Source organism: Filicampus tigris, chromosome 4 (assembly GCF_054856515.1).
Source record: "Filicampus tigris isolate MCC_2025a chromosome 4, RoL_Ftig_1.0, whole genome shotgun sequence".
Lineage (NCBI taxonomy): Eukaryota > Metazoa > Chordata > Actinopteri > Syngnathiformes > Syngnathidae > Filicampus > Filicampus tigris.
The window spans coordinates 6,907,501-6,920,000 of NC_141220.1; the positions used below are offsets into that span (position 1 = coordinate 6,907,501).

General features: G+C 40.6%; 3 protein-coding genes across 4 annotated transcripts in view; 1 reads left to right on the forward strand and 2 right to left on the reverse strand.

Moving 5' to 3' along the window:
* Positions 1 to 5,270, reverse strand: part of slc38a8a (solute carrier family 38 member 8a) — a 17,858-nt gene extending 12,588 nt beyond the window's left edge. Inside the window, exons 1-3 of the mRNA XM_086028756.1 lie at positions 4,955 to 5,270; positions 4,319 to 4,517; positions 1,969 to 2,125 (exon numbers count right to left, since the gene is read on the reverse strand). Coding sequence (XP_085884882.1) covers positions 1,969 to 2,125; positions 4,319 to 4,517; positions 4,955 to 5,161 — 563 coding nt within the window. The 5' untranslated portion in view covers positions 5,162 to 5,270. The remainder of the gene's footprint in view (positions 1 to 1,968; positions 2,126 to 4,318; positions 4,518 to 4,954) is intronic.
* Positions 1 to 12,500, forward strand: part of necab2 (N-terminal EF-hand calcium binding protein 2) — a 172,427-nt gene that overhangs the window by 157,105 nt on the left and 2,822 nt on the right. The window lies entirely within an intron of this gene.
* mbtps1 (membrane-bound transcription factor peptidase, site 1) overlaps positions 9,269 to 12,500 on the reverse strand; it is a 28,917-nt gene continuing 25,685 nt past the window's right edge. The window contains exon 23 of the mRNA XM_086027935.1: positions 9,269 to 10,106. Coding sequence (XP_085884061.1) covers positions 9,910 to 10,106 — 197 coding nt within the window. The 3' untranslated portion in view covers positions 9,269 to 9,909. The remainder of the gene's footprint in view (positions 10,107 to 12,500) is intronic.

A 12,500-nucleotide genomic window follows, 5' to 3' on the forward strand; every position in this document is an offset into this window, starting at 1 on the left:
GCAATGAATCCATCAATACTAAATTCAATATTTAATTAAAAATGTTCCGCTGTTGTCAAAGTTGGTAGTCGGAAACGCTAACGCAAGGCTGTTTAAAATAATAGGTGGACCAGCCTATAGGCAATTACTAACTTTCGCGATGGTAGATGGGGAGAACTACAATGGTGAGTGCTTGCGTTTAGACAAAGGCTTCGAAAGTTACAAGTTTAGGATACTGGCTCTCTACTCTGCTAATTACATTGTAGATTTTCACTGAAGGCATCAAAACTATGAATGAACACGTGGAGACATGTACTTTACGAAAAAAAACGTGAAATGGTTTTACAACAGTCTTGAAGGAATTCCCATAGGTGTTTAGCACTTGTTGACACCTTTGCCTTTACTCTGCAGTCCAGCTTACCCCAAACCATTTCAGTTATTTCACCTTTTTTAAAAAAATGTTTTATTAAGTACAGAATACCACATTCTTTGTTGCCTTAGATGCCTTCAGTGAGAATCTACAATGTAAACAGTCATGAAAATAAAGAAACAAATTGAATGAGAAGTTGTGTCCAAGCCTTTGGGCCCTACTGTGTGTATATATACTGTTTTTCTACTTGTTTCTATTTTTACCAATATGCTGCACATGCATTATAAGTGTAAAACAACTTTGGATGCAGAAATCCTGCAAGTCAAAAAGCCCTATTCATTCTATGTAATGTATGTTCACATTTTTTTGTTACTCAGTAAGAGAGTGCAACAGTGAACCCTGGAGGATTATATTTTCATTACACTCCTCAGATGAACCAGACTGCATAGCCTTACTCATGTCTAAAAGCATACATATATCAGTGAATAGTTTGTTTATTGTTTGGAATCCAAATGTCTTTCTCAACCGTCATTAACATTCACAACGGAATTTATCAATTACAACAACACCTTAAAGTGGAAATCAACCCAAACATATTTTTTTCAAGAATATGTTCTGGGACAGCAGGCCCACTACTTGAAACACGGCATTCTGATGAATATTACGTTTGTGGAATATGAGTTAAGCAGCAAAATCCACCCCTTTTTGCCATCTCTGGGGGCGGCCATTTTGTCACTTCTGTTGCCTGAAAATGACATTACAACCACTTAGGGCTCAAATAACGACCAATCACGGCTGACCTGTTTTCTGAAGCTGATTGGTCGTTACCTGAGGCCTGAGTAGTTGTTATGTCATTTTCAATCGACAGAAGTGACAAAATGGCCGCCCCCAGAGATGGCTAAAAACGGGTGGATTAACTCATATTCCACAAACCCAATATTTATCAGAATGCCTTGTTTCAACTAGTGGGCCTGCATAGAACATATTCTTGCGTTGACGTCCACTTTAAATGACTCATTGCTGAGTCATTTAAAGTGTTGCTGGGATATGAGTCTTATTGGAATGAAGATGTTTTTCTGTGCTATCATGGTTCATTTTAATTTCACTGGTCATTAAACTTTTTTTGTCCTTTCTGTATCTTGAAAGTTCAGAGTGAAAAAATTAGAAATAATACACTGATCCTGCAGTTATGTGCTGTAGTAAGAGATTTATCATTTCTGACTGGTTGTGAGACTATTAACGTCTTAGGTGGCATCATACTTGCTATTTTTTGAGAAAGCCAAGTCAGTGGGCGCGCAAGGTAAGTAAGAGACAGTGCCTAGTTTATAACTACAAAGATTGTTTCCCCCTCAATGTACTTTATCGCTTTGCATTAAATCCCAGTGAAAAAAAAAAAATGTTATTAATGGGTTAATGATTCTATGATTTCATGGGTCTGGCCCATTGGACATTAAATTAGGCTTCACGTGGTCTATGAGCTTGTTGGTTTGGCACCCCTGGTCTACAAACGCAATTGAAATTGCATATATATTACTGTACTGTACATCAAACATCTTAAATTCCTTGTGCAGTGTGTGCGTGTGTTGTATTTGTGGAGAGGGCAGAACTGGAAGGCAGACCTGATATATTTTTGAATGCTGATCTCTTTAGGGGTGGAAATAGGTAGAATGAGGAAGGCACACAGAAGCACCAGAGCAAAGCGTTGGTCGGTGTAGAAGTGATAGGGCATCTCTGAGTCTGGCAAATCAGTTACTAGCTCATACAGAGAGCCGCACACTAATGGACACAATAAGCAAACAAGAACATTTCAACACCATCTGAAAGAGCAAATGCAACAAACAAATTAAGAAAGTCGGACAAATACGGCTGGATGAGATTCAGATTCAATTTCAGAGAGAACGTATTTCCAAACCAAACCACCCACAAGTGACAACAAGTGGTTGAAATTCATAATTGAAAGGTGATGGGTGTACAGGGATGGGATAGACATATCTTTACTGTAGTCTTGATGTATCGATACTAAAGCTACTTATTTGGCATAGATTTCCTTAAAGGCAAATCAACCCAAATATTTTTTTTCAAGAATATGTTCTATGCAGGCCCACTAGTTGAAACACGGGATTCTGATTAATATTGTGTTTGTGGAATATGAAGCTAAGCAGCAAAATCCAGCCATTTTTAGCAAGCTCGGGGGGCGGCCATTTTGTCACTTCTGTCGACTGAAAATGACATCACAGTTGCTCAGGGCTCAGGTAACGACCAATCATGGCTCAGCTTCAGAAAAGAGGTGACCTCGTAGATGTGGTGGCCATTTTGGATGGGGTTGCGCCAGTCTTCGACAGTGTCTAGATTTGTCTTTATATTCCACTCAGTGAAGTCAAGTCACTTCATCGTATGGTATTTCGGGAGGAGAACGTGGAGCCTGGGCTGCGTGGATCAGAACAGATATGGTGTATTTATGGACTTATGGACAGGCTTCTCAATAATACTTTTGGCGCTACACTGAAGACTACACTCATAGATCTTGCTGGCTGGCCCCACTGGTCGGCTGGCTCAAGTAAGGCAATTGTATTGTAAAGCGTGATTGTATACTGGAGTCAGTGATTAGTGCCAAAGGTTTTATCAGCGAAAAGTGATCTTTTTTTCTGGCGTGAGTTTGAGCCCCACTCTTGGCTTTTAATTTTTCTTAATTCAAATATCATGTAATAATTTAGTTCAAACTCAATCCAACTGTATTTATACAGCCCTGCACATCAACCACAATTGTAAGAAAGTGCTGTACATAAATGATAAAAGACAATCATTAAAAATAATAACACAGTCATAAATGACTAATTGCAATGTTATCTACCAATTAGAATATACAATACCTCCATTGACATAAAGCATAGAGAGGAGGTGCAGTTGTAGTCCCTCTAGTTGCACATGCAAAAAAAAAAAGACCACTACATCTACCAATTAACAGATAAGCGAATGAATTAACCATCAGGGATAGCATGCCCTTTTCAAAACTCGATTGTTCAATAATTTAAAAGGATAGCACACACGTGTGGACTCACCAGTGTTCTAGATTTATGAATAAATATGATATTTCATCAATTCTGAAAGGAATTCCACCAGCTGCCACTGGTCCACAATGAATTAGAACAAGGAGAGATTCATTTTTTTCAAAAATATGTAATTTACTGTTGAGGAATTACAGCCATTCTATGCATAGTACTTGTAGAGTACCTCCATTGCAGGTGCGCAAAATATTTAAAAAATGGTTAAGGAGCCCGATGTGGACATGTGGTCCATTCCCTTGATACGTCTATAGGAATGAAGGAGGTGACAAGTCTTGATTTGAAGTTACAATGTCGACTTGTTGCGGAAAGATGGGAAGAGAAAAGTATGGAGAAGTATGGGAACAGCTCATGCAGATCATGTATCAAACATGGTGGCATGGGCAAGTATAGTTGTTTATAGTTAATGTTCATTGGTGCTAATTAGATAAAAGCTACAGGATCAATTATAAACTGTGAGGTGTGTATGCTCATGCTTCATGCTCATATCCAGCCAAATACTACAAAACTGAGATAAATTGTTCGTTCAACGTTATTGTATTCACTGGCCAGTCAGTCACCTGATTTTGACCCAAATGAAGACGCAACAGTGAAGCAAGTTGCAAAACGACACAGATTGTGGCTGCGCTGAAGGTGTGGCAAAGCATATCAGAATTTTGTGATTTCCATGGGCTTCAGATTTATGAATTTTAAGACTCTGAAAATGAAGATCCCTGTAATTTGCAAAAAATGGCTGTGTGGTGATGTATAAAGAGAAAACAATAAACTACAATAAATAATAATAATAAAATGTATAAATACAATAAACATATTGTACAAATACTTCCGGAACTAAATGCATCGTTTTCATGCATGCTGCTGATTTAAAGTATAGAAATGGAAATATAGAGCCAATACTCCTACTCACATTTCTCCAGCTGGTCATCCACAATGACAAGGAAGGCCACGGAGATCATAAAAAGGTTAAAAACAAAGCAGATTTCACACAGCTGACCGATGGCCGGGCCACACACCTCCTTCACCACCGCCTGGTAGGTGCATTGGCCACTGATGGACGACGAGTAGCCCAGGATGATCAAACCACTTACCAGGAACACAAGAGAGCCCTGGCCGGAAAAAAATAGAAATTGTGCTGATACCTCCAGATTCATAATGTCAAAATGTGGTTTGGAAAAACCTGAAACCCCAAAACGGCAGCCGTTTTTGATCATGTTATTTACAAGCACACTAACCGAGAGAGTAACCGTAAGATAAATTGAATTCCTGGCAAGTGTTTCATAAGATCCGATTTCATTTAGCATGTGAACAGTATTATGTTCAGTTCAGTGAAACGCTGAAAGTCCAGATATGAGTTTCTTGTTCTTCATTGCGTAGACAGTGGATAACTGGGTGCAGAACATATACAGTATGCAATAGTAATAATAATAATAATAATAATAAATGTACAATACAACACCACCAAAGACAACACCAAACAACAAATAGTCTACAGCTATTGTCCTGGTTCAATTAAATGTATGAACAAAGGAGAAACAATACCCACCAGCTCCACGGTGATCGCGCTGTGGATGCTCCCGGCTCTTTCAAAAGCCCATGGGAAATTGAGTAGCCCAGCGCCTAGGGCAGACTTGAGCATGATGAAGATGGCCCCCACGGAGCTGAGCCGGGGCCTGGCCAGATCCACCCGAGGTTTGGCCGATGCTGAAGCCAGCAGGCTGATGCTCTCTCTAGCCAACTCCTCCATATTCATCCAACGGGAAACTCTCAGTGGGATGCACAGAGGCTACATGCATTCAAGCCACATGAACTAACGGCCGGGGCACGACCCTTATTATTGAGAGGAACACATGAGCGCTCAAGCTGAGGAAAGTGTGTGAAGTGCTGAAGTACGCTGACACCCACACAGCAAGGACGGAAGGTGGGAGGGGTGGACCCTAATTGGAAAACTGATGCCTTCAGGTGCTACTCATAAGCTTTCAATGAAATTATAACTCCACTACAAGTTATGGTGGTGGTGATGATGATGATGATGATGATGATGATGATGATTATCCATCATTATATCCATCCAGTTTTTTGTACTGATTATCCCCACAAGGGTCGCAGTTGAGCTGGAACCTATCAGCACATTTTCCGTTGATTTCAATACAACGTTTTATATTTTACGACCGAACGTTTTGCCAAGCCAAAGACAAGGGCACACAACATAAATGTATGATGCTTGGGCCATCTGCAATTATATATTGTTTATATTTTGTAGTAATGTTTGAAAAAACTGTTACATAACAGCTTTCTGTTAAAGGTGAAAAGGCAAATTGTTTAGGCGTTTTTTAAGATTTGGGGGCGGCCAACGGCCTTGTATCCCACTAGACTAGATCCATCCTGCATTGCCAAATCCCATTCAGAACCAAAACAAGATGAAACTGTAGTAAGATGTCTATTTTTTTTAAAGCAGTTACTTGAGGATGTTTAATGTGATACGCACATACGCAAGTAAAAAAAAACCCATGGCTTTATGAGAAAAAAATGCTACATTTTTAACATTTAACCTACAAGTACTTTCAAATGTATTTGCAAGTACGTTTCAACGTATTTGTAAATAAGTTCAAATGTATTCAAATACGTTCAAACGTACTTGCAAATACGTTTCAACTTATTTGCCTGTCAGAAACGTTTACTCCACAGTTTCCGTACTTTCACAGCTAAGGACAAATAGTGTTCAACTGACTTAAGAAGCACGTTTTTGGAATACAGGAGGAAGTGCCCAGAGCTGGATGTGCTTACCGCTTGACCACCGTACAATTTGGTTTAATCGGAAAGACTTGTCGGCGGTTTTCACAGCAGGAATGCCCAGCGTTAGTCATAAACTGGACCTTATCATCTTGTCACAAATTCATTAAATTCTATTAAAAATGTTTTGGTTATAACTGCAAAAATACAATCAACTGCGTTAACGTCAATGTACAATTCATTGTAACTTCAATGATTATATGTCTACGGGGCAGACAGTAGTGAGTAGTCCAGAGCTAGGTATACGACACGTCAATGCTTAAGTCCGTCTATGCGTTCCCGTCTATATTTCAGACCCGCCCAGTCAGTCTTAGTCAGCTAAACGGCATCGAGAATGGACTTTAGCGGTACCACGTCGCACGCAGGTGGCCCACTCCAGACATGCAGCCAAACAAAGAAAAAAAAAGAAAAATAAGTGTTGTACACTTCGGTGCAATGACGTGCCCCATTTTGTTTTTATTTCACCGATCACCACGCCGTGCGTGTGTGTCTGTTGTTTTTATTTGATATGCTTCTTTATTTGGTGGCGTGTCTGCTTGTGCGCCGCCTGCCTGTGACGTGAAAATTATGTTCTCGACGCCGATCGGCTGTTGCTGATGAGGGACGGACTGGGACCACGTGGGTCGGCTGGAAATACCACCCAGAAGTTATAGACGGATAGACAATGCCCAGCTCTGGTGACTACACATTAGAACACAGGTGTCAAACTTCGGTCCTTGAGGGCCGCCGCTATCCTGCATTTTTTAGATGTTTCCCTCCTCCCACACACCTGATTCAAAAGATCAGGATTGTTATCATTTGATCTATAAACTCCCAAAGGGATTCAATGCTTGGTGATGAGCTGACCATTTGAATCAGGTGTGTTAGGGAGGTAAACATCTAAAACATGCAGGATGGTGGCCCTTGAGGACCGGAGTTTGATACCAGTGCGGGTGCTACATGGGCTGAGAAGAGCCCAGTAGGCAGGACAAAACCTATAAAAACATTCACAGTCAAATTCATGCATGCAGACAAAAACACACACGAAGACAATTGTTCCAAAATACACTTTAGGGATTATGACACAGCTATATATAGATATACAGTACTATAAATAAACGGGTAGAGGGATGACTCAAATAAATTTAGACTTTCTAAATGAGAAACATTTGATCTATAAACTCCCAAAGGGATGCTTCATACAACATACTATAATAGAAAATATAAAAATAGAAATAAATCCACAAGATAGGGCAGACCAGGCCCACTGATGATCATGGCTTTTATGTCCCCCCCCACCACCCAATTACAACCCTAGTCATACAACAACACTGGTTGGCCAATTCCAGATTGAGTCACAGGGTCAGGAAAAAATGGCTAAGATGCTGCAATTGTAATCTTAAGGTTTGGACAGGATGTCTCTAAATGGCTTAAGTGGTCACGGGTCGCAAGTATTAAAGTCGAGATCTAAGTAAGGTCACAATTTAAATATCTTTACTTGAGCACATGACATTTTTTTAATCTTCCATGGGGCAGCAGGGGTTTGGATGTTTGGTCGGCCCTCTTGTGGATATGGACTCGTGTGAGCTGTAAAGGCGGCTGGGACGTGTAATGGAGCAGAATTGGAGGGGCTGATTGGGAGAAAGGTTCAACATGTCGCCATGATGTCTTTCAACTGCCGTTTCAGTAAGAGAGCGGTTGACTTGATTGGCCAGACAGGAACATTCTGGCATCTGGGAACCTTGGAGCAAAAAGGGCATGTGACCTCCACTCACCACCAGCTTTCCCAAATCTTGTTAAAACAGCTAGCTGGCCTCAGAGTCATTTCCCACTTTCCCAAGGTTCCTGGGGAGATTAGTTCTCCGCTATGCAAAAGCAGTCAGGGCTCAGACCTGTTGCACACAGATGCAAATCACCTCTGATGAAATCAACCTGCATCACTGATTTGAGCTAATAACCAATACTAAATCCCTCCGAGAATGACATTAATCAATCTAGACTTTGATCAGCCAGCAGCAAGAAACGTAAATCGTTCACCATGCAAACAATTATGTTGGAAGATATTCTCATACAACTTCCCGTCTCAGTTTTTAGATTCGAATGAAATGTCTGCCAAATGCTTGTCTAATTATATATTTGTTTTGTTTTTCCAAAAGACTTGCGTTTACTCACTGTGATTATACAGAAAGCTACAGCAACCTATTCAGCACTTTACTGTGGGCTTGGTGGGTGGTGGAAGAAGGGTTGTACAAACACCAGAAGGAATAATGAGCAAGCAGTTCAGAATTTTGTAAAATAGCGGTCTTACAACTCTGTTAAATTGGGTCAGAGAATTAGCCAGAGGTGACTTTGCGCAAGTGCCATTCAGTTGCAGTCTGGACACAGAGTGACAAACATCTCATCTGGAAGGAATTTCAGAATCTTGCCAAGTGACAGCACAAAAAGTTGCAAGATTTGTTAATGGAGGGGTTTTTACGTCACAAAATATAGCAAAAAAGTCACTAAAGTTGGCAATATTGAGAAGGCGCTCGCTTTGTTGCAGCCTCGGTCAAAAGCGAAGGGAACTGTAATTCTTTACCTTTTGAGTATTTGAATGGGGGAATGGCAGAGATCCTTTATAAAGTAAGGTGTTTTACACTGTGAACATTGCATGGTATACTGTATCTCCTTGAAGAGACAAAAAAATACCACATTCAGCATCAACTGCTGCTACTGCAAACTACAGAAAGATAATAGCCCAAGAAAGCGAAATTGGAACAGCTTGTACAAAAACGGCTGTTGGAAGATTGTAGAGTGATTGAGGGTCAGGCATGCTCCAGTTTTCTCACCCTATGGAGAATGTGGTCACACTTGAAATTACAGATGGAGAGAATGTCACGAAGCAAGGCGTATTTCTCACCCTAACTTGTTCATACAAATATGAATTTATGCATTTGAGGTGCACACAAAGGCAACAATGCTTGCATACATGAAACTCGACAGGCAACCATTGCTAGAAGTTGAGTTTCATGACTTTGTCCGAACAGACAACAGCAGGCACTACCAGCATTAAAAAGAGAACTTGACTAGGAGTAAAGTACAGACCATGTTTCATTATGCTTTTTTATTTTCCCTTATTGATGAAGTATATTGGAACAAGTAAGTCACTGTCGTTTTTGAGGAGATCAACATAATATCCAAAGGGAGATTTGTACAAAGTTTAAAAACAGAAAAGCAGCTATACAAACAGGTGTATAGCATAACTTCTGAATGGTTCTGATATGGGAATTGTCATGTATGGATGAGGTGTTTCATATGTGTATGCATATTTTTTTTCCGACAGTTTGTGAATGTGTGTGTGTATGCCTGTGTGTGAATATGTTAGGGTACAAACAAATTTAATAAATATACAAAGTAAACATGTTTCAATTTGGTCACATAATTTTGAGCAAGGAGGGAAAGGTTAAAACGGCTGTCCAAAAGAGAACCCAGTTGTATGTGTGTTGCAAGACAGTTCATGACACCACAAACACACAGACACCTTGAAAGGACAATTGGCACGAAAAAAGAAACCTGTTTTGTCACATTCAAGACACTTGTTAAACACCAATTAGAGTAGAGTGCCGAACACGTCTTCCTCAAAACACCATTGGACCTCCTTTGTGCTCCACATGTTCAAGGTTATTGTTCCTTAAGCAATGTGCACATTATGGAGGCACACCCAATTGTTCCACCACATGTCCAAATTGGTCAAACTGTGGGGTTTTTCCCACTTGTTGTCTGCTGCAAGTATGTGGGGCGTTTGATGCGGGGTTTCCTGCGCTTGGGTTTGCTCTTGGCCTTTGTGAGCTGGACCACGAAAAAGGACAGGACGACCATCGCCCCCAAGAAAGCAAACACCGGGATGGTCTGGCCCACTTCTTGGTTGTAACGTCCAGGCATTATTCCTGTGGACATAGAAGGTCAAATGTCACAGCAAGCATTTTCAGACACCACGACTATAACATCCCCGGTATTCGAGTAACATCCTATTTTTCATAATCTAAGTCCCATTCAAAGAAAACAAAGAGATAATGTTAAGCTATAAAGAACTAACACAATTATGTAGAGCAGGTCTGGCCAACCCGCGGCTTCTTCTTAAAATGTAATTTTACTCGCCAGTGTGGCATTTCAGCACCTCACTTCCGGGTTCGTGTCACGCGGCCAACCGGGTGCCTGTATTTGCAATATGGGCACCCAATTGGCTGCGTAAACCATGTGATAATTTCACATGTCCGAAGAAATGCACTGAAGATTGCCTGACTGCCGCACGCGACATCTCCTGCGGACCTACAGGTGTAAACAAAATCCAGCCGTGCGCACTCAGAGCTACAGTACATTATCTTCCGATTAAAAAAAAAAAAAAAATGTCACTGCGACGACCATCGTCTGGTGGGGAGAAGTATCTGTGGTTGAGAATTCCACTTCGCCCAACTTCCACCCCCTACCTTGGACAACATTGAGATAAGTTGCCCTCCAAATTTAAGCATATCAGTAAGCACAGAAAAAGAAACAAGGTGATTATTTTGTTTATTGTTACTTGGCTTTTTCTATACCAGTTTCCTTTATTTACAGTGGTCCTGTGTGTCTGACTTTATACTGTAATTAGCAATACAGTGTGTGTGGAGGGCTCATTTGAATGTGGTGATGGAACGGATTACATTCGACAATCAAGGTACCAAGTGTATGTGTATGCTGTGGCTCTTTGCGGTAACACGGTTGGCCACCCCTGATGTTTATTGCTACTCCCAGTTTACCATAAATGTATAGTCAAAAAAGGGAATTATAAGTTGCGTATTTAAAACAACCACATTACTTTGAATGTCCACTAGCTTAATGCCGAGGTGGCCACAACAGCAGGAGAAGAGGGGGTGGAAACTGAATAATGGCATTTCAGAGGGGAAAGATGATTTGAGTGTTTAAAATTATGATTGGGGTCAAGATACAGTACAAATTTAACTTGAAAGTCAAGGCATATAGTTTTACATCTCTAAATTACATAATTTCTGGAGTGTGTTTTGGGGGATGTTCTGCCCGCCTCCACAGTCTCCTCTCTTATCATCATCAAAAGTGCAGCACCATCACCATTGTTCACTCCAAGGGAGGGTGCACCTCACCAAAAAGGGTGATGACCCTTGTTTAATTAACAAAAGTACAATGAAAGGGTTTCCAAGAGTGCTTTTAATGCCTAAAAGCACATTATTTGTAAGACCCAAAATAGGTTTAAGGTTTCTTTTTTTCTTTTCCCGGTGATGCGAAACTCTTACCATGCTGACAGTTTCGGCTGTCACTTCAGCCATCATCGGAGCTGCCACTGCTTCCTTGTGTTGTGTGTTCTATAAACAGCTGACCGGGTTGGGAAACCTTCAAAATAAGGCTCCCCAACCCGATCAAGGCTGGGCTCCAAACTGCTGAATGTTCGTCCAGTTTCTCCAATATAAGTTTCATTGCATGCTTTGCATGGAATTTTGTAGATATATTGTATTTCTTGTAATGTGTTATGGTGTCTTTTGTGTGCAAAAGCTGTAATTTCTGGTATGGTTTTACTACCATATGTATTTGATGTTTTTTCATGATGCGTTGAATGGGTTCTGTAATTCCCCTGTTGCGGCCTGTGTATTAATTATTGTATAACTGTCCATCCATATTAAGTTAATGATAATGAATATTTGAATTATTTTCTTTACTGGTCTTGCCTCCTCCTCAGACCATCCTGCTGATTAGAGATTTAAGACAGCTGGTTGGGTGTCACGAGGGCTTTCCTGGTTGTGTTGAAGGAGTGAGGGGTGAGACAGTTTGTCAACCACTAAACTACACTGGATCACTAAAGTTTCGATGATCAATGCCAGAAGCTATTTGCTTTGTCTAGTTTGAAGTCAACCACGGAGATGTTTTCTCAATAGAAACCCTCTGATGAATGAGAAGACATCCCCGCGAGTGCTTATTATTTAGTGAGTCGCAAACATCCTTCTGAAAGCTACGTTTTCTTTTGGCCTTTTTTGAACGCAAGAGTAGCCGTAACATCCCCTGACACACGGAAGTGTTATTGTGTCCTTATTTTCACTGTTAATCACTTGTTTGGTTTTTGTTTTTCTTACTTTTTTCAGTTTTTGTATCGCTTAATCTTTTCCTTTGCTGGTGGCCTATTTGGGGTATTGGCAGAATGTGAAAGCGTGTTGTAGATGGTTTTCTTCCTCCTGTCTGTCCTTCTTGTCTCTTATGATGCTAGGTTGGTTGTATAGTGTTCTAACTACAGAGAGTTTGTGTGCCGTTGGATGTTCTGACGTCCAGAGGAAGTACTG